Source organism: Bicyclus anynana, chromosome 13 (assembly GCF_947172395.1).
Source record: "Bicyclus anynana chromosome 13, ilBicAnyn1.1, whole genome shotgun sequence".
NCBI lineage: Eukaryota > Metazoa > Arthropoda > Insecta > Lepidoptera > Nymphalidae > Bicyclus > Bicyclus anynana.
In genome coordinates, this window is record NC_069095.1 from 14,772,135 (window position 1) to 14,795,200 (window position 23,066).

At 35.9% G+C, this 23,066-nt stretch overlaps 1 protein-coding gene across 1 annotated transcript; it reads left to right on the forward strand.

Moving 5' to 3' along the window:
* Positions 1-11,725: 11,725 nt before the first annotated feature.
* Positions 11,726-19,715, forward strand: LOC112044125 (protein takeout-like). Its single transcript, XM_024079868.2, has 5 exons — positions 11,726-11,870; positions 16,529-16,748; positions 17,177-17,304; positions 18,614-18,766; positions 19,500-19,715. Exons 1-5 carry the CDS (start codon positions 11,813-11,815, stop codon positions 19,649-19,651), a joined length of 711 nt encoding a protein of 236 aa, XP_023935636.2. The 5' UTR covers positions 11,726-11,812; the 3' UTR covers positions 19,652-19,715.
* Positions 19,716-23,066: the final 3,351 nt, after the last annotated feature.

Genomic DNA, 23,066 nt, shown 5'->3' on the forward strand with positions numbered 1-23,066 from the left:
CGCGCCAATTGGACTATTGTCGTACCCTCTCATAACACAGTATTTCCGACTAATTGAAAAGGAATGGGTTTATCAAATTATTTAAATATATTTTTTTATGAAAATATCTCTACATTCCTTGTGACGTTTGGCTAGACCCACCTTGGACTATGAGCCTGCGGTAGCTAGATGCACCGCATTTTCCGAAAGCTGAATGTTTGTCGGTACAAAGCGTATATTTAGTTTTATTATTTTCCTCGACACAATATCAAAAGCTTAAGTTCTAAGTAAGTTTCGTGGGAGCCAAATAATACTAACAGTATTATTTAATTGATATATTGATAATGATTTTTTATTAGCAGAACTTTAAGAGTATCTAAAGAGTTTCCTTGAAGCTAAGAATCAGGCCACTGGAGACATGGGAAAAAATCTAGTACTACGTTTTGAAATAGAGAATCTAGACCCTTGAAACCTGCTGTCAGAACCATAAATTGACTATATACCAAATTGGTTGCTTACCTATAACAGGAGCATGATAAACTTTCAACCTTTATAAAAAGAGGTATTTCTGGCTGTCACAGGCTTTCTATGTAGTAAAGCCAGTGCCGAAGTAAGGTAACTTGATGCGCTCAGCAATCTTCCCCGTGGCCCCCCCTATGTGAACTACATAGAATAAAAAAAAAATGGTAAAACGAGTACACTGCTGTGCACTAAATACTGTAGCTGCCTTTTATTTTATTTATTTTTAATTATATATAATAATCAAAAAAACAAAAAAATTAAAACGTGCAGACATAAACTTGTTACCTATAGGTAGGTACTATCAATCAATGTTAATTTAAAATGTGCGGATTTTGAAATTGCTTTAACTTTGCCGGCTTTTTTCTCGGTTGTCTGTGGTGCCCCTCCAGACGGGATGTCAATTTGTTATGTATCAATGCAAGCAATTGATTAAATAGCTTGTAGGCTAATCCAGGACAGAAAAATTGAGGAGTAGAAGGTTAGCTTGGTATGAACATGTAATGCGTAGGGAGGAAAGTATTATTATTACTAGATGTTGAATGTGCAAGTGGAAGGACATAAGAGGAGAGAAGGCCAAAGAAGAGATGGTTGGATTTGTGAAAGAGGACATGTGTGTAAAAGGAGTGGATGATGAGTCGACGAGTAATAGAGACGAATGGAAAAGATTGACATATTTTTCCGACCCTTCTTAAGTGGGATAAAGGTAAGGAGATGATGATGAGGCTAATCCAGGACTGAGTAAAGATTTTGTATAAATAAAATATATAACTTGCATTTAAATAAGTAATAAAATAAAAAGAAACCGTCTGTAACGGCCAGGAAACTAATGCCGAATTGTAATGACCGAATGGCCGAATGTAGGCTAAGAGCAATCGCTACCTGAGGTCAGCGAAGAGATTTAAACCGCCTAATTCTCGGAGTAAGGTCAGAGACGATTTATATGAAAAACCATATAAATGTATCCAGTTTGTTGTAATAACCTTATAGTGTTTATCATTTCATCATCAATTTTCGGTTTATTCTTGCATGAGTTCATCTAATCTAATCATTAATCGATCATTTGACTATTCTCTCAGAGGTTGTGTTAGAAAGGTACTCTATGAATAATGTTGATGATGTAAGTTTATTTGATGTAAGTAAATAATATGTTAGAATTACAGATTATTATTATTATTGACCCGAATATAGATTCCGAGTTGTTTGTTGAATGAACTGCAATGAACTATGGCCGCTCGAGTGTTTGTATTTCCGCTATATGTTTTGATGGAACTTTACTCGCATTTTGTGTTGTGTATGTAAGTTGAAGGACGGACCCACATTACAATTTCGTATTTAAAAAGTATATATATATTGTTTATGTCTTTTAATTACCTAATCAAATTAAGTAATAATTTATTTTCAACTACTTTATCGTTATGATGGACATCCACTGCAGGACATAGGCCTTTTGTAGGGACTTCCTAACATCACGATACTGAGCCGCCTGCATCCTGCGAATACTTGGGGCTTGCTTGATATCGTCAGTCCACCTGGTGGAGGATCGACCAACACTGCGCTTTCTGGTGCGGGGCCGCCATTCCTCAGCTCTTCGAACTATGTGCCGCGCCCATTGTCACTTCAGCTTCGCGACACGTTCAGCTATGTCGGTGACTTTAGTTCTTCTGCAGATCTCCTCTTTTCTGATTCAATCACGCAAAGATACTCATAGCATAGTCCGTTCCATCGCCCACTGTGTGACTCTGAGCTTTCCGATCACTTGAAATATTTTTCAGCTGGCTGTAATTTCTCTTGGTCCACTCCTTAATAATATCGGCCACCCAATTACGTCACTGTCGCAATGGTGCACTTTTGCTGACTATCTGATCTTCTAGGATTATCCTAGGAAACTCGTAGAGAGGTCCTCTTTGCATATGTCCAAAATGAACTTGAAAATGCTTTTCTTATTTCACCTTGTACGAAACTCTAAGGTAGAAGTCCATTAACACCTAACCTATTAATTTTTGCCTTGATTTTGAGGACAGTACAGCAAGTTAAATTTTCACCTTTTGAAGTTACGGACTACTGTTATCTTTGACTTCGTCCGCGTGACATTAGTCAAAATATAAAGTAGTCTAAGTTACTGCTAACTAAGTTTTGGAGCAGGTCTGAGCCTCATATCCCCTGACCTAGAGGTAGTCTCTTTTTCGCAAATTTCGTCTGAGGAAAATCATTGCTGTTTCCGTCTAAACTGTGTGTACGTGAGGTCGTAGTAAAAGAATATCATAGAAGGAAAGCCTGCAATTGCGAGACATACCTCACTCTATGAACTGTTTGTAAGCGCTTGCTCCACCATGTAAGTGTGGTAGTCAAGTATGAAGTGTGGACTGTGTTGTTTTGGAAGGTAGCAAGTTTTAAAGGACCAACTTTTAAACGCAATTTTTAAATATTTTACCTCCTGCCTCGAGATATTATGAGAAATCATGTTTCCTGTCACCAAACCATTAGCTTCCCGGTATACCTTCGCTATGGAACATTGAAGTTCCCTTAAAAACGGTGTTTTCGAGGTCTTAGCGACTTTAAGCGTGATTTCTCATATTATGTTGAGGAAAATATTTAAAAAATACGCTTTAAATGTAGGTACTTGGATGGTTTACAGTCAAGAGTAAGGACCCTTGAAACGTTTCAAGGTCACAGTTCAAACTTCACGATGCCTACCATACCTATTTAAGGTCCATCATGATATTTATGGCTTTATAGACTGACAAACTTTTAGCTTTCATAAATTGAGCAATTACACACTCATAGTCCATCACTCCAATGGTTTCCCACTTAAGGTCAGGAAGGCCATCTGTTTTTTCCGTCAATTATTAATGTATAAAAAAGAAAGAATGGATGTACCTCATGTTTCGCTGATCTTATAACCTCATCATTGTTTGAAATTATTTGAAGTGGAAATTCCAACATTTATTATTATGGAGATCACACTAAGAATGGTAAATTGCTTTTGGGATCACGGGGAAATGACCTCAAAGGCCACTCCATAGACAAATATAATGTTGTGCGTCATGAGATGAGAAATTTAAAAAAAACCACTAGAATAAGGAATTGCATAGAAAGCTAATTAATAAGATAGTTGACACTTTATTAAATGATCTTTAATTGTTCATTAATCGTTCTACTAGATGAAAAAAAATTGTTAGTATAGTTGTTAGTATAGTAGAAATTAAATATCACGTGTATCAAGCGGTGAAGGAATAACATCGTAAGGAAACTTGCACACCTGAGAAATTTCTCAATTCTCTACGTGTGTAAAGTCTGCCAATCCGCATTTGGCCAGCGTGGTGGACAAGGCCGTCTCATTCTGAGAGGAGACTCGTGCTCAATAATCGTAATCGTTGTATCTGTGCTTTTCAACAGGAGGTCCTGTGTTCGAATCCCAGCCTGAGTTAGAAGTTCATATTTTCCAATATGACTCAGGTCTGGGCTTTGGTAGGCATTGGAAATGAATATTAGCCTATAATGGCAACAATGTACCGACAAGTGTTTTAGCGTTCCAGTACGACAACGCGTAGAAACCGTCAGAGGCGTGCGTGTAACTCCAAGTAAGCCCGATGCCATCTTAGACTTCATCGTCACTTAACATCAGGTTAACAACAACAGAGATCTAAAAACCTTGAATTGTATTGATGGGAACTTTAGAAAAACTCATTATAAAGGTATCTTCAAATTCATCACATTGATGTACGCTTGCTGGGAATTTATGCAGGGGCAAATGACAAAAACTTAATTTTCATATTTTTAATTAAGTTTACTTAATCAAAGTCCGCCATTATAACGAATTCTTAAATTGTTTACCATGTTCCCACCTGCTGGCTTATTTACTAATTTGATAATAACCACCCATTAAAATAAATAAACTACCTCATTGGTCCCGTGGTTAGCTGGTTCAGCTACGGAGAATGAGGTACAGGGTTCTAACCCCTAGTCAGGGTAACAAAAATAACGTTATTGGGATTTATATTATTATATTATTGGGGGTGTTGGTACACCCCGTGCCTCGGAGAGCACGTAAAAATCAAAATCAGACTGTAAAAGTGAGGGAAAAGAGAGTGCACCTGCACAGGTGCACACACTTGTGCACTATAATATCTCCTGCGTGCGTGATCTAACCAAAAAAAAAGCAATTCACTTGGGAGCATATGAATAAAGAAAACATCAAATCATTTGAGAAATGTCATCTATCTACTGTATGATATTAACGACTGCAGTAAGCACCGGATGACATTTGTTACATAGAATCTCAATTTCGGATATGTCAACTTACGTCAAAGTTGTGAATTAACCTGCAGGTGGCACTGCGGTACGCAAAGCCTGCGGCATCCGAAAGTAATAAACTGTGACGTCACTGCGGTTCCGTGACGCATGACCATTTTATTAACGGCCGTTATGGTGGACTTGGCCGTGACATTTACGACGTAAGTCAAGGTACCTACTATATTTTGGCTATTTTTTTTGTGAGAAAAATAATGTCTCAGGTAAACAGGTAAATAAAAGCAGGCAGTTACTTTACTAAGAAATCTATAGGTAGGTCGTCGTCATCAACCCATATTCGGCTCACTGCTGAGCTCGAGTCTCCTCTCAGAATGAGAGGGATTAGGTCAATAGTCCACTACGCTGGCCCAATGCGGATTTGCAGACTTCACACACGCAGAGAATTAAGAAAATTCTCTGGTATGCAGGTTTCCTCACGATGTTTTACTTCACCGATTGAGACACGTGATATTTAATTTCTTAAAATGCACACAACTGAAAAGTTGGAGGTGCATGCTCCGGACCGGATTCGAATCCACACCATCCGGAATCGGAGGCAGAGGTCATATCCACTGGGCTATCACGGCGGCTATAGGTAGGTACAACGAACATAATGAGTAAGTACATGGCCTGTACGTGTCCCTGGCGCACAGATTTTTTCAACTGATTGGAGAGGAACGGGAGTATTGGTCACATGAAATAGGATACGGCAAATATTTTTAAAGAAATCTCATTGAAGTCCATTGATCCATCAGACAAAACTAGGCAATAATTAATTCAATTCAATTCAAAGCCTTTATTAATCCTTACATAAATTTTACATAATTTTTAACAACATCCTGCTAATTGGACGATATCATCGCACCAGCGGGTCTTTGGTCTGCCTACTTTTCTTTTTCCCGCAGGTCCAGGCCACGCGGTAGTTCTTAATGTCCATTGATCGTCTGTTGGTCTTGAGACGTGTCCAGCCCACTTCCACTTAAGTTTTAAGGCGTATTTTAATGCATCAGTTAGTTTTGTCTTCTGGATATACTATCGAATGCTTTTGTGTAATCTATGAAGCCAATATACAGTGGTTTGTTGAATTCCCCATATTTTTCGATAAGCTGTTCAATTACATGTATATGGTCAATTGTGCTAAATCCTGATATAAACCCCGCCTGTTCTACTGGTTGAAAGCTGTCAATTTGTGGACCAATTCTATTTAAGAGGATTGATGTAAATAATTTGTAGATGTTTGAAAGAAGACTTATTGGTCGATAGTTTGAAATTTGTAGAGGGTCGCCTTTTTTGTACAAAAGAATGATTTGAATAATTAAACAAACAACTTATTACATTAAAACTCCAGTTTAAGGCTTTGTCGTACTTGTGGTCAATTAGATCAAACTCCCTTCGACTACGTCCACGAGGTCACGTAGGCCACAGTAGGGCACGTACGCCAGCCCTAATTGACTTTAATGACAACAAACCCATTAGATATTGCAATGATTGTTTTGCCAAATAATTACAATAATTAATTTGCAATGAAAAATCGCTTAACTCGAGCAATTGTACAATTTACTTCCTACCTACAGTTGTGTAACTTCGACAGATGAACGACTCGTGATATTAAGCTGTGATATTCATGGCACTATAATAGGTCTGATATTAAAAGATTAGATGATTATTTAATTAGAAATTAAAAAAAATAACTCAACTGCGTACATGGTAATAATCTTCTAATCTGTCACTCCTAAAACTGAGGCGAATCTAATGATATGCCTCATAATATTATAATAATATGTGGAATGCCTTTCTGGCATCTGTTTCCTGACTCGTACAATTTGTGCACCTTCAAGGCAAGAGTGAAAAGGCATCTTCTAGGCAAGCGCGCCTCATCTTAGACCTCATCATTGCTTTCCATCAGGCTTGATTGCAGTCAAGCGTGTTTCCTAGTCAAAACCAAAATTTCAAGGTATTTGTGACATTTGCATAGGTAGAACTTCACTAGAACTTAGAACTATGCGGTTTTACCGATATATTATAAAAGGAAAGGTCAACTCAGTCGTGAAGTAATATAACTACATGTACCTACCTACTATAATTACTTGTTTATGCCTCAATAGCTACACGGTAAAGTAAGAAGCCAAACTTAACACCGAGAGGGCGTGGGTTCTATTTCCGCCCGCTGTATAGTTGTCGTGTACAGTCTTTTCCGACTAATATTGGAAACTGGAAAATCGGTTACATTCATAATGGAAGAAATGGAAAATATTCTTCGAAATACTTTTACTGTCGTAAATTTTAACCGATTTCAAAAAAAGGAGAAGGTTCTCAATCCGACGCGTATGTTTTTTTCTTCGTCATTTATTAACCAATTTTGAAATTGTTTTTTGGTTGAAAGAGTCTACTTCCAGATTGGTCGCATTTCATTTTTTTGAAAATTGTTTTTTTAGTTTTGTGTTGTAATCAAAATAACTGTAATAAATCTTTGAAATCAGTTCTATTTTTATGATAAAAAGATTGTGTTATGTCTTTTGCTCTTCCTTACTTAGGTCATTATGGGTATATTAGTGAAATGAAGAGTAAAATCTATAATAGGTGCTGTGGTAACATAACAGCTGTCACGAAGGTATTCCCCCTGTGTAACGAGTTAAATACATTATAATGAAAGCCTGTTTATGCATAAACATTTTATCCATTAAATTAACTTCGTTATTTTTTTTATAGTTGGCTTCTTCCGAAAAGCACTTAAATTTGAAAAATAGTATCAACTTTACTAAACAGTTTACTAAATAAATTCCACCGATGAGAGCTGGCAAGCAGCAGCAACTTTTTTCCGTCTTATTATTTGTTTTTTCTTGTGTTGTAGTGTACAAATAATTTATAAACAAACGTTGCTCTTGTGGTGAAGGGAGCAGACAGATTGCATCCACAATTTTTTGTCTTCATCGATTTTATATATTCTTTTCACAAAATCTTACTTATTCAAAGTATGAAAGAGTTGTATAATGGAGTTAAAATAAAGGACCACTTGGACAAAAGGACATTTTGGTAATTTACCTTTGATTTCTCCAAATTACTCAAAAAAAGCTTATAAGTACAAACTTATGTGTTTGTTTGTTTGTCAGCGGGGAATACATACAACATACATGCGTATTTTACGTAGTAAGCCATTATTTGTGTATCATATACTTTATTATTTTTTTTGGACTTCACTGACTTACATTTTACTTATGTACTATACAATTATTTTGAAATATTGATCAAATGGCTGTATATATGTTAATAGTTATTATAAAATATAGTTTCCAAAGGTGACGCACGCCATTGCTACATATTACTACTAGATACCTACCTAAGTAACAATTTTCCGGTCGGAGACGGTAGCGTTAAATTACACACTCATTTTATTATTACTTGTTAGTAGTCGTAACTAAATAATGGCCATTTTATTACTCTAACTACACGTGTATATTGTACCGGAGATGTGACGGCTAATTTTGAATCCATTTAATTGAGGTATAAAGGTCGTAGCTCATTGAAACGACACCGCTTTCCCGCAGCATCCACACATTGTCACTTCGTAAAGAGACCGCTCACTATCCACTGACAATTTTGGTATCACAACTGACAGTAACACCAGAGTCTAGATAGCTCGTTGTTATCAAGTTCTTACTATGAATTATTTAATAGAAGCAACCAAGAATAAGTAACTTGATAATGAATATTCGTTAATTGTGCTATTCTCTACGAAAAGCGTACGTAGCGTATCCAATTCAAATGATATTATGTACAAAGGATAAATTAGCTTAAGTTTGTTGTTGTATTACTTCTCAATACTTATTAAATTTCATTTCTTTTATGTAAACATAACTGATATTCGTTTTTCCTTGCACGTAGTGATATAAAATCACTGCCGAAAGAGGGTAAGTCACTAAGAATTAAAACCCTTTGAAATCTGGTAGCGAAATCTTTACAACAGATGGACAGACGCTTGATCCGCTCATTCTATATCAGTATACAGTAGAAAATGAAGTCGCTTCCGCTACTAACTAACTAATCAAAGGATTTTAATTTAGTTTTCAATAGATCTCATATTAATGATAAATATTGATTCAAGAGAAAGGTGTACATGTAAAAACATTTCAGAAATTTAAAACGCAGAGGCACAGCAGCTTGCGTGTACTATTAAAGATACATTGAAGTAAACTAATGTAATTATAATATCAGTATCTACATCGCATCTGTGCGAAGTCAGGGCGGTTTGCTAGTAGGGTTCTTAATAAAGCTAGATGTGACAGTTAGCACGACCTTATGTTCACAATCCTAATTATTTTACCTTGTAAAAACTGTTTCGTCCAAGTGAGATGTGACCTTAACGCTGACGTTTCCAGAAGTTAATTTCAATTGTTTGAAACTGTAATACCATGGGTGACATGGTCGATAACGAAGAGCCATTAAAAGTCAATTCATCTAATAGTGACAAAACTTGTCACTGTGATTTTTATAATTGAGGAAAATGCATTATTATATAATAATATATAAGGCTACTTGATTTAGAAAACTATAAAACAAAAAAAACACCTCCCATGGCCAGTGATGTGGCACTTTATTTATGCAAAAATGAATTGCCTCCCTTGAAGACTCATTATAAACAAAATTTGAAAAGAAAATTTTGTAAAATCTATAAAATATATTGTAAAATCGTATAGTGCCTACCCTAGTTAGATATATCATGCTATTCACGCCATTGCTCTCTAGATGGAAAGCTTGAACCTGTGTTATGTCCTTCGAGTTTAAAAACAAGGTGAACTGTAACTTCACCGTAACCATGTTAAGTTTAATGTTTTTTAAAGATACTATAACTAGACAATTTAATTTTAGGCAGTTAAGCCAGAAAGCGGTATTGGACAGAAATAAGATACCTCAAAGGAAAAAAAATGTTTAGTGGTGTACCTACCTACTGAGAATAATCCATGTATAGTCTTGTACTATTATGCATATTTGTGGTACAAATTTGTGTACTTAGAAAACGTTAAAAGTTTAACTACAAAATACTAAATGTTTGTACAAAAAGCATTGCTAGTATTTTTCACAGGGCGTTTCTATCATTCTATTTCCGGACGATTGTTCAGCTTTGGATGCATATAATGTACATACAAGTGAAGTAACACCACAAATACACAAGAAACGCATTGTTAAATAATTTATAGTGGTATAATTTATAAAGGGGGAGGTGTGTGACATCGAAACCTGTTTACCTTAAAACCGCTACTTTGCAACCATTGATATTAATAATATTGTATTGTTGTTGATTGATTGATTAATAATATTGATAGATTATAATTTATTAACATGTTTCTCTTTTGCTAACACTCCTTCAGTTTCACTCATAAACGCGCTTGTCCATGGCTTATCTGTATGTGTACTGAGTATACTTTTATTCACAGATCCCAGATGATAAATCCGGGTGGCGGTACGGGTCTCAAGGCTCAGCCTCCTTGCCCGGGTAAGGCACAGGGGATCTTGCTTCCTCGGTCATTATCTTTCAGCTCCTTTTGGGGCAGAATCCTTGTGGCCTATGGATATCGTCTTAGGTGTCAGTCCAGCCACACGCGGACTGCGACAGCTCGCTATCCTGCGTTTTGGCGGTGTCATATGACTGCGACGTCGTTGCTGTCCTGCGCTGGGGCGGTATCAAAGCCGGTAAATGCGTCGTTCATTGCGTCGCCATCTTCGTCGCCGTAGATTCGTCGCGAGGCAGAAGACGTCCGTTAGAAGGTCTCCCGCGGTGTGCTGCGATATCGTGGAGTTGTGGGCATGGTCATTGCCAACATACGGCTCGCTCGTGTCCTGGTGACGAGGATATCGTTTCTGACGTATCTCGGAGCTTCTGGTGCAAGGAGCAGGCATTTGTTTTGCTGACTCTGCAGTCACTGCTTTTGATTTCCAAACAAAGGCAAATCGTCTTCCTAAAAAAGAATATTTAAAGTGACTGTTATTTCTATAATAATAGATCTAATTAATATCAAAGTCAAGTTTAATTATATACACTGGAACCGGAGATTGATGTTTTATAGTGTAATTAATAACTGTGTCAGTGTTGAGTCAGTGGTTAGCCTATGTGCCTTCTGATAATGAGGTCCGGGGTTCGAGTCCTGGGTTATAAAATATTGAGTTTCTTCCTTCAAGAATTTTCAGAAGATTTATAGAGTTGGGAAGTCGGTGTTCAAAGAGTATTTTGAAATTTAAAAAAACTAAATTAAAATTGATATATTTCAGGTAGGTACCTACCTATTGTCTTAGTTTAGATACAAGCACTTTGAAACGTCAAGTTTGCCTATTTGTAAGAGCTGAATCTTCTCCTTCTTAATCTGATAAACTACACAGTTGTTCTTTTAAAACAAAATTTACAAATGATATAAACATTTCTTTTACTTCCTGTGTGAGGGTGGAAGCTAATCCACACCCCCCCTGACGCCGCGGTTCCATTATCGAGCCTTACATCACTTAGGTACAGTAATAAGCCTACGCAATCAGAAAAAAATAATTTAATTGTATTATTTTATTTAATTGTATTGGATAGACACTATCCCCAAAACATAGGTAAAGTGCTCCTTATATCCGTGGTAGTACTTTCATGTCATTAAATATCAAGTAAAGTTGCAGTCTTGTTAAAATTTGTTAAAAAAACCTCGCTACAAAGGGCTCATATAGATTTGTGCAAGTGTTTACATTCTATTTGATGTTTACAAAAGTTTACAACTAAGCGATGTAATTTCATTTATGCCTAATATTTAACAGAATAAATTCATTACTTATATTATTTTCTTGTATTTTCTTTTCTGGCTTGATATAGATAATAATCGACCAAAAACGGAAATGTATTATCACGAAGTAAATGAAAATTTTCCTTCCATTTTGAAGATCTGCGGTTTTGTGCGCCCATTACGTTATCTCAGGCCTCCGATATATAAAATGCATGTGATATATTTTCTTTTATTGACTATCGATACAGTCAGTGGATGACTCGGACACAATGAAGGCCATAGTGACAGTTTGTGTATTGTTTTTCACCACCGTTCACTGCCAATATGGTAAGTAAAATTAATTAGTCTTAATTTTAATTTAATTATTACCTGAAATAGTATTTGGAATTTTCATGCCAAACTTGTGATGTAAATTGTTCCTATAAATTAAATTACTTATTGTTATATACTTTTTGATTTGATTAGAATATATTAGATAAGAAACTAATGACACTACTCTCTGTAAAAAATTGTGAATGTTGTGAAAATCTTTTAAATAGTTAAGTATTGACATAGCCTAAAATTTTAATTAAATGTAAGCATGATTTTAATGCATTAACGGTAGATTTTCCTGAATAAATAAATAAATAAGTATGTGTGAAACCTGTACAGTAGGTACAATATAATGTCGTTGTTAATTTTGGAACCTAACTTATATTACCTATAGAATGTTATAAATATACTGTATAAACGAGTTTACTGTATAATGCTACTGTAGTTAGTAATAAAAGTAAGTTCGGCACACACACAAATTGTGAAAAAAATTCAACCAACTTCAAAAACATAAACGTACCCACGAATCTAACAAGCGAAAAATAACATTAGAATATTTTTTACCTACTGATCACTTTGAAGGAAGCCAAGCTTTTGATCTATTAATTCAAGGCGTATTTATTTATCTCAGAGACTTTGGTTTCTCAGGCGTTATTTTGTCTTTAATGTGTTTCAGTAATGACTTAAATCAACACGTGTGGTGTGGGCTTGGCACCAACTCTCAATCAGTCATCCCCTAACAAAATACAAATTTATATGGGACGAAATATCCAATAAAAAAAGAATTATCAAAATCAGCCTACATGAAAAAATATATCCTTCTCTCCGTTTTTCTTCAGTTGAAAAACTAAAAGAACGTCAGTGATACAGCACCAACTGTTGCAGCCGACTTTTAAACTCTAGTAAGGTTTTTCAAGAAAGGAAAATTCAACTTAAATCTAAGTTAACTTACGGATTATTCTTAGCGTTATCTTAATTAATAAAAGGAAGTTATGGTCGTGAATCGTGATGGTAGTTTGGGCTTTACTATATGTTAATCTTTTATCCTTTTAGGAAATTATAATCCCATGAATATAATTTATATTTTAACAGATAAACCTAATGAAAATACCCAATCACCTTTGAACAGTTTGATACAGGATAAATTGTTTTCCTTCCTACCTGCACAATACATAATACTCTGATATTATCGAGACGATAGTTGTAAAAACACGTAACATCAGTGACCTTACGTACGTAATTGTAATCGTGAACCATCGGCCTAGAGTACTTGTACATATTATGTTTTCTGTGCTAGAGGTTCGCGTTCGGTTCCGATTCACAAGTTCCGAGATTATAGGCCGGATCAGGAGGCAGGCCACAAAAATATTAGGCCTTATATTCACAAGCTATATGATGCCTCTAGTTGACGATCGAACCTGTTTTAGCGGAATAGATAAAAACTTTTTATTGTTGCAGTATATAAAAAGTCTATGCTAGTTATTATTAAATTTTTTTGACGGCCTCCGTGGCGCAGTGGTATGCGCGGTGGATTTACAAAACGGAGTTTCTGGGTTCGATCCCCGGCTGGGCAGATTGAGATTTTCTTAATAAGTCCAGGTCTGGCTGGTGGGAGTCAAGCCAAGCCGCCAAGCGATTTAGCATTCCGGTACGATGCCGTGAAGAAACCAAAAGGGGTGAGCATTTTCATCCTCCTCCTAACAAGTTAGCCCGCTTCCATCTTAGACTCCATCATCACTTACCATCAGGTGATATTGTAGTCAAGGGTTAACTTGTAAAGAATAAAAAAAATCAATAAACTTCATCAGGTCCATGCTATATCTATACTAATGTTATAAAGTGTGAAAGAGTTTGTTAATATGTTTGTTTAATCGCGTTAACCTCTGGAACTACTAGTCGGATTTTTGTCAATGACAGCCAGACTCACGAAGACTGACATTGGCATATTTTAAAGGCACAAAAGGTGGGAAAATTTTATATGCAAGTACTTATCTTCTTTATAATTCGAAGGGTAAAAAATTTGGGAAGGGTAGTCGGGGGGCGTATACAGGTAACATATAACTTCTGATGATGTGAAACATTGATGTAAGTACCTAACTTGTATACATAATGGGTACAAAGGTAAATACAAATAATACACGTGCGCGTAAAACAAAGTAAAAAACCGGCATATCCAACAAAAATACAAAGATAGCCCACACTATGGGATATACGATAAAAAATCATCCTCACTCTGCATGTAGGGAAGGAACCCAAATTTTCTTTTTAATTTTCGTTGTACTACTTTATAGAAGTAATTAATATACATATTCATACCAATTTTTAGCTATCTAGTTTTAACAGTTTCTGAGTTATTTTACTGACAACTTTATCTTCTTAATTACGTTTTAAAAAAGTCAACTTAAAAGTTGGTCGACTGCTGTTATAGTTTTCTTTGTAATTTAATTAAATATTCTACTTTCGTGAAATTTTTCATGTATCCATAAAAAAACCGTTTAGCCGGTGGGGCCGGTGGGGACACTTGACTCTAACAAAAATATATTTACGGTCGAATTGAGAAACCTACTCCTTTTTTTAAGGTCGGTTAAAAAATTAGCTCTTAAAAGTTTAATTTAAAATTAATATTTTACAAAGTGGAAGTATGGTACAAGACACCTCATTACTTTCAACGATCTATCCAACGATATCCACATTATGAAATAAACGAGTTAAAATATTTAAATTCATCCCCACTTTACTGGTAGGGGAGGTAGGTACACTACAAAAATATTTTTCAAGACTTTATTGTACGACTTTGTTCACATTTTTAATGTACATACCAGCCCATACTACTTCGGCCCAGGGAACCCAGGTAGGTATAATAATAATAATATAATAAAGCCATTATTAACAATCTTACAATTTACATTTCATCTTAATCTAAACATGAATTATACAAAGAGGTTTATGTAAATTAGTGCTAGTTAAAGTTATTTATACTTTTTGTTACCTAAATCACAGAATACAATAGCCTAAATTTTGTCTACAATGTCGAGTTTTGTGTTCAGAAAGTGTAAAAACTATGTATACACATAAATATGTAATGTAAGTAAGGAAAATAATTCGTATATTATTACTAATTTAAACATAGATAAAAAACAAAGATTCTCTGGACATTTGCAAAATAAATAAGATTATAAATCCCTGTAGCTCCGAAAGTTATGATCGCAGATACCATGTTACTTTTACAAAATTGCTTTACTACTCATACTCCTAATTTATATACAATTTAAAAAACTGTCATCATCCCCATTGTTATATTGCACAAAAAAAAAATGATAGATTACTTTGTGATGTAATTATCAAAGTAACATAGCTCAATATGTTATAGCCTGACTTAGGATTCGACCCCAGCACCTCATGGTCCGGACAAACATATTCTAATCACTAGACCATCGAGGTATATTTCGCCAAAAACGCCTACAATATTTTGTCTGCACGAAGTACAACCGAGTACATACTCGTATCAATATATAGTCTCTCTTCTTGTTACAAGCATTTATATTTTAGTTATATTTTAATATGCAAAACCTAAAATAGCTGTTTTTGCTGCTATAAACATACAAAAACTGAAACTTATTAAAATTATAAATAGTATACACCTACTGTATATTACTGGTTATCTCAAGATCTAGACATTGAAGACGCAAAACGTTTTTAAGTAGGTAGATCACAGCTTACTTAGTACGAATACATGGAGCATTTAATTAACTATTATTAATTGTATTTATTAAAGCCACTACTAAAATGAATAATTTATACATGCATGTAATAGTCCAACCTCAGCCTATTTGAAATTAATTTGACTTTTTGTCATTTTATAAGTAAATAGTTACGAATTCGATTTGTTAGATGATTCTTGAACACCGTTCACGTGAACGTTCACGTTTATTTGTATCAAAACCATTATTGATTTTCTAAAGAACCCGGTTCTAAAAAACATCGGTAAATACAAATGTTATGTTTTAAAAATAGGTAAAAACATTTTTTGTGGTTTCACAGCAACATATAAACATCCAGGTTGAACCTATAATGTTTGCTACTTACGAGTAATAACCCAAAAATACTAGAACCAGAAAAACAAAAGAAACCAAGTATATTAGAAGAAACCATTTTTTTTTTGGAATAAGTTCTTTCCTTACGTCCGATCTTTGAAACCAAACCTGTAAAAATTTTGTTTGTTTTAGAACGATGCCTGAATAGAAAACTTGAAAAAAATAATTGTATTGAGGTCTAGATAGATAGAGATCTATATAATACATTACTTTATTTACTTACTTATTTTTAATTGACTTTGAAACTATTTTATTATGTGTATTAATAATTGAGGCAGTTAATTGCCTCATTGGTCTCGTGGTTAGCTGGTGGTTCGAATCCTGGGTCAGGCCAACAAAGATTAATGGGATTATTCCTACAAAAAAAATCTTAATAGCAGCTTGGAGTTAGGAAAACCTCCTGCGCCAACGCCACCGTTCGTGTCGGTCTGCCGTCCCATCGGGCTAAGAGAATGAGGGAAAAAGAGAGTGCACCTGAGCTTTCGTGCACACTTGTACACTATAGTATCTCCTGCGTACATGGTTAATATCACCATAGATTGGCCGCCGCCGATAATAGTGTTATTGTGTTGTGTACAGCGCCATTCATCGAGGCGTGCAAGTCCAAGGACCGCTCGTGCCTGGTCCGCTCGGCGCAGGCGGCGCTGCCTGTCGTGGCCGCCGGCGTGCCGGCCCTGGGCCTGCGGTCGCTGGACCCCATGCGCGTGCCGCTGGTGGACGCGAGCCAGGGGGGGCTCAACATCAGCTTCACTGACTCCACTGTTAAAGGGCTGAGGAACTGTCGCATTTTGGACTTGGAGTAAGTGGTACAACTTTCTGTGTTACTCGTTTGGTACTAAAGCTACGTAGAATTCAGTTTTTCGCGAATCCCGCGGGAACTATCGATTTTTCCGGGATGATAGGTAGCTCCTTTAGCAAAACTGAAATAATTAATATTATTAAATTGACCTGGTAAACTGACTGACCGGGTGATGATGAAGTTTGTTAAATTGGCGATTCTCTTGCAAAATTACTTAGGTACTAGGCTTCTACTTATTTCTTTTTATTTACTAACGCTTTAAGTTTCTTCTGATATTAGATTTTTTGTTGTACAAGAGCAAATAAAATAGAGCAAACAAATAATACTCAAAAAAGCCCTTTTTGCAAGAAACACGAATAGCAATTATTTTTTATAAAAAAGGTAGGTAGAAATAAAACATTAATCTTTAACCATTGTTGTTGTCGTAGGCGCAAAAGCAAGTTGGAGACGTCCATGACCCTCAGCTGTCACGTGGAGATGGTCGGACATTACTCCCTCGGCGGGAAGCTTATCATCTTCCCCATCGAAGGCCAGGGGAGATACAAGATCAAACTACGTGAGTGCATTGACTGCTTGACGTGCGGTTACATTTTTTTTGTTTTATATGACAAGTTAGCCCTTGACTACTTTGAAGAGGTTCATTTATTTTACCCATACCTGATACTTTTGATGGTCTCTTCGTGGCATCATAGCGGAAGGTAAGGTCGTAACTAGCCACGGCTGAAGCCGTCATCATCATCAACAACCCTTACACGGCTCACTGTTGAGCGCTGGCCAAATGCGGATTGGTAGCTTCACACACGCAGAGAATCAAGAAAATTCTCTGTTTTTTTCCGTTTGTGACATGTGATATTAAATTACTTAAAATGCACATAATTAAAAAGTTGGAGTTGCGTGGCAATCGAAGGCAGAGGTCGTATCCACTGGACTATCACGAAATGAGCCAATTTAGAAAATATTAAATCCTAAACTGGCCTGAGGACCCTTCTGCTGAGAACCACAGAACTACCAATTTCGCCAGAGAGGTCGTAGGACTACTAGGTTGTGAGCAAAGCAGACACAAGCAAGAGATGTGACTTGCAATTTTGACAATATCTCTGACGTAGAACTGAACTGAATTCGATTCAATGCTCCTATTTAGGATTATCTAATTCTCTAGAAAATATTTTATTCCAAAGAAGTTTCCTTTTAACAATATAGCTCTAGCACAGTTAAGAATGACTTAAGAGAGACTTTTATGAGAATATGAATTTGATTCTTAGCTCGGAGCAATTTAGGATTTTATATCAACTGCCCCTTTTCAAACTGAAGTTTGGCGATCACACGGAGAAAACTTAAGATCACATAATTATTATTCAGCTGACTATAATTACTCTTGGTCCACTCCTTAATATCGTCCACCCATTTAGGTCGCTGTCGCCCTCGTGCCTTTTCCGACTATCTTGCCTTTTAGGACACTCGTACAGGAGTCCTCTTTGCAGATGTCCGAAAAATGCAACCTTCCGCCTCATTACAGTTGTCATCAGCTCGCGCTTACAGTTTGTTCTCTCTGCTCTTGAAGCATTTGAGACAAAATGATTCCATGATATTTTATATAGATATTTTAAATTCAGTTAGGTTTGCTATGGTGGTTGGCATCGGTTATTTTCTACATTACCGGTAAATCGGTGAAAATTTAATTTTAGTTACGAGGAGCAAAAAAATCTGCCCCAAAGTTTTAACATGGCAAACTTAACAGTTGGAATTCGCATTAGCGTAACTTTAGAAATCTCTCTCGAGACCGCGTCTTGGGTAGTGAAGACTGTGTCAAAGTGCTATCTATGATGAGGTATAAGGAACGTTTAGCCAAAGAAGATGTGTTCCAGGTGAGATCCGCGTGAAGGTGGACCTGCAGCTGGGCGAGCGCGCGGCCGATGGCGAGCGGTACTGGACCGTGGACAGCTTCACCAACTCCGTGACGGCGCCGCAGCCCGTGCGCTACCACTTCCAGAACCTGTTCAACGGCAACAAGCAAGCGTGTGAGTCATCCTCTCATTTAGGTTGCTCCTTATACCCGACTAGCGGACGCCCGCGTGGATTTGAGTTTTTTACGAATCCTGCGAGAACCATGGATTTTCCGGTATGAAAAGTAGTGTGTTAATCCAGAGTAAAATATATTTCCATTCCAAATTTCAGCCAAATCGCTTCAGTAGTAGGGGCGTTAGAGAATTCCCTTCTATTTATATTTTCGCATGTTTTATAGTCCACTAATCATTTAACAAAACTATAACTCAAAACGTGAACGATTTACTTATATTTAAAAAACTTCAATCCCTTTTTAACCTTTTAGGGGTAGAATTTTGATAAATCTTGAATAACATTATTTTTAGTATGTTTCTGGTAGTACACATATTTACCAATTATTACCAAAATACAACCGACTTCAAAATTATAAAAATGTTTTTACTAAACTAAAAAGCGAAGATAATATTGTATGTGCTACCTTCTCAATTAGCTCAGTGCGATCAGTTTGAAGGCGGTACCAAGTTAGTGATGTATTCATTCAAGCAAGTTAACAAAAAACTGAAAGGCAAAAAGTAGTGAACAAAACATGCTTGACTTAATGTCACAGATCTTCATGGCGGTGAGCGTTTTTAAACGTAAATCAGAAGTTTCAACTAAAATTTAGGAATATTTCAGTCTCAATTTTTTTTTACGTACTATTTAAGGCCGTTTTTTAAAAGTGACAACTAGCCTATTGAATTGTTCCAGCTGACACCGTCCACCAGTACGCGAACACGAACTGGGAGCTGATATTCAAGCAGGTAGCGCCGCCCATCGTAGACTCCATCGTCGCCCAAATCATCGGGGAAGTCTCCAAACTCTTCGACCAAGTGCCTGTTAGCCAACTCGCTCTTGACTAAGAACAAATACATAAAGAAAGAGATGAAAGTATCATTTTATGAATAAATTTTTCCGATGCTAGAATCTATTTTACTCAATAGCTCCACATAGAAACAGTATATAGACAAAGTGAATGCGATTGCCAGACATACGCCATTTTAAGAAGCAAGTTAGCCAAATATGGAGGACTGGCCTTATAAGATAGCAGGTTTCATAGGTTCATATCAGGAGCATCTTGGACAAACTTTCAGCGTTCAATTGAGGTATATCCAATGTGGCCACAGATCTCGCTTTCAGGCTGTCAGTCTCACAATCCCCAGTCAGGGTAAAATCATCCCGCTTTCACAAACAGATCAAATTTCAAGAAGAAACTCGCAAGAGACAAAGCCTGCCTCTGTAGTCTAGTGGCACGTCGATTCTCTTTCTACAATCGCAAACGCTTCGAAAACTAGAAAAATATATGGGAATGACATTTGCTATCGACAGGTCATGTGATCAAGATAATTCCCATACATTTCTAGTTGTCGAAGCGTTTGCGATCGTAGAAAGAAAATCGACGTGCCACTTGGCTACAGAGGCAGATATTTTAAAAATGAATGCTTTGAATTTAACCTGCCGAATACAAAATTAGGTACTAGGTAAAGATTACTCCACTGCGGCTCTATAGTTATTTATTTAATCCTAATCAATGCAATATTTTGTAATATGTGCTTTCATAATTTTGTTTGTGTTCTTATGAATAATTTTGTTATGTAGGTATATTTTTCCGTAGAGAGGTTTTTTTTACTCGACTGCAAGAAGGGTTATGTTTTTCGCGCGTATCTTGTATGTGTGTATGTATTATTCTTGATTACCTCATATCTTCCAAACCACTGAACGGATTTACGTAATTAGGATATCGTTAGATTTGTCTCAATAACCCAAGTGTTCTTAGATAGGTGAAGCTAAAAAAAAACAAGACGACTGTGAGACGCTATTCTAAAATGGTATATCATGGCCATGTTTAAAAAAAAAACTACAATTAGAAATACGTTATTTATATTTAGTTGTCTGTACAAAATACGCGAGGCGGATGACTATACCACCATTAACCATCTATCGTAACTAAAAAGTGTGAAATAAATAAATAAATTAAACAAATAAAAAAACCCGACTGCATAAAGTATAAAAAGACTGAAAAGAAAAACAACAAGCTCAGTCCAGAAGTGTAGAAAGCAATTAGAAAACAGTCGGGACCTTAGGTACATACGGGATAGAATGATTTTCTTCTACATTATTTAATAGATCCCGACTGTTTTCTAATTGCTTTCTACATTTCTGGACTGAGCTTGTTTTTTTTCATTTTCAGTTTTTTTATACTTTATGCAGTCGGGTTTTTTTATTTATTTAATTTATTTATTTATTAACTTAATTAAGCAGATGAATAAAAAAAAATGGCCACGTTAGGTATATATGACTATTGCAGGCTTTCTTCTAATATCTGTGTAATTTCAGTAATAAAATAACAGGAAATTGCATTTTTTTTTCTTTTTTACTCTTTTATGACGTGAAAGCATTGAGCCACAGAAAATGAATGTTTTGCATTTGGCGCACATAGAGCTGCTAAATTGCACGGTACATAGCCACGACCGAAGCCTATCAAACCAGACTTAAATCAAATAAACTTAAATTGAAACAAGCTGGGTATTGATTCTTGAATCTTTGCTATTTTGCACCAAAGATAATAAAAAATCTTATAAAAGAACTAAAATAGAAAAGCATGAAAGATATTGATTGCTAAGCGATTTGAAGAATTTATTTTCATGTTCATATTTTAAATTAATATTAAAACTATTTATTCCGACCATATTCATGAAATAAAAAATTCGATAATAATAATAAATTCGAAGAGTTTGTGTAATAATTATTATTTTTACCTGACTTAATTTTATTACGTGATATGTATTATATTATAGCACCATATCACATAATTAAGTTATTTAAAATTAGGTACAAAATCAAATCATGTCTTATTATAGTTTTATTTACGTTGTTCCTTGTATACCTATTTTTTGCTCGTTTAAAATTAAAATATTTCAATAATCATAATTTAAATACCTACGGACAGTTTTTACATAAATTATTAGTTCAGGATCTAGAATGAAAACATCTTCCAACATCTGATGAAGACGTTCATTATCAACCCATATCCGGCTCACTGAGCTCGAGTCTCCTCTCATAATGAGACGGGTTAGGCCAATAGTCCACCACGCTGGCCCTATGTGGATTAGTGGACTTCACACACGCAGAGAATTAAGAAATTCTCTGGTGTGCAGATTTACTCACGATGTTTTTCCTTCACCGTTGAGACACGTGATATTTTAATTTCTTAAAATGCACACAACTGAAAAGTTGGCGGTACATGCCTCGGACCAGCTTCGAACCCACACCCTCCGAAATCGGAGGCAGTGGTCATATCCACTGGGCTATCACGACTCTCTTCGTTATCTGAAGACGTTATCTAAAATTGTTTATCTTTGCGCCTTTCGAGAATTTGTTTTTTTCATTTTCTGTCTGTCCGTCGGTCTATTCGTTTTCTGTTGACCGGAATTCACTTTGAAACTATCGAATGAATCTATCTATGTTACCAGCAATGTGTATAACCCGGCATTCTATTTAATGCTTAGGCAATGTATAAAATACCTAAAACATGTAGGCAATATATGAAATATAGCTGACGCCGCGCGGTTTCACCCGCGGGGTTCCCGTTCCCGTAAGAATACGGGGATAATATATAGCCTTTCTCGATAAATGGGCTATCTAACACTGAAAAAAATTTTCAAATCGGACCAGTAGTTCCTGAAATTAGCGCGTTCAATCAAACAAACTCTTCAGCTATATAATATTAGTATAGATTATTGGTTTTATACATTTCCTAGGTATTCTATACATATAATACCAGCCGGCGATCGCTATATCGAAACAAAGATAAGGTGAAGCTGAATGATGTGGCGATGAAACCAGTCTTCTGCCATAGTCACTTTTAAATACTTGAGTCTTGAGAAAATAGTTGATATGTTAATCAGAGGGCCTAGTGGCAGTTTGATACTGTTACTGTCACGTAACGTAAACGCGAATTTCTAAGGAATTGAAACAGCGCCATCTAGTGACACTACTGCACAACTGTTTCAATTCCATATAAATTTGCGTTTACGTCAACGATAGTATCAGTATGAAAATATTGAAACTCCCACTAGGCACACTGTTGCAATAATTTAATGAGGTTACTCCGAAAAAATTAAATACTTATATTGGGTTGAGAGTGACAACTGTATGATACTTGTATTCAACCTCTATGAAACTACATACAAAATTCATGTATGAATTAAATATGCAAATGATGCCAAAATCGATTTATTTTACACATGTCCGGTAGAGCAACCAACGAGCAAGGCA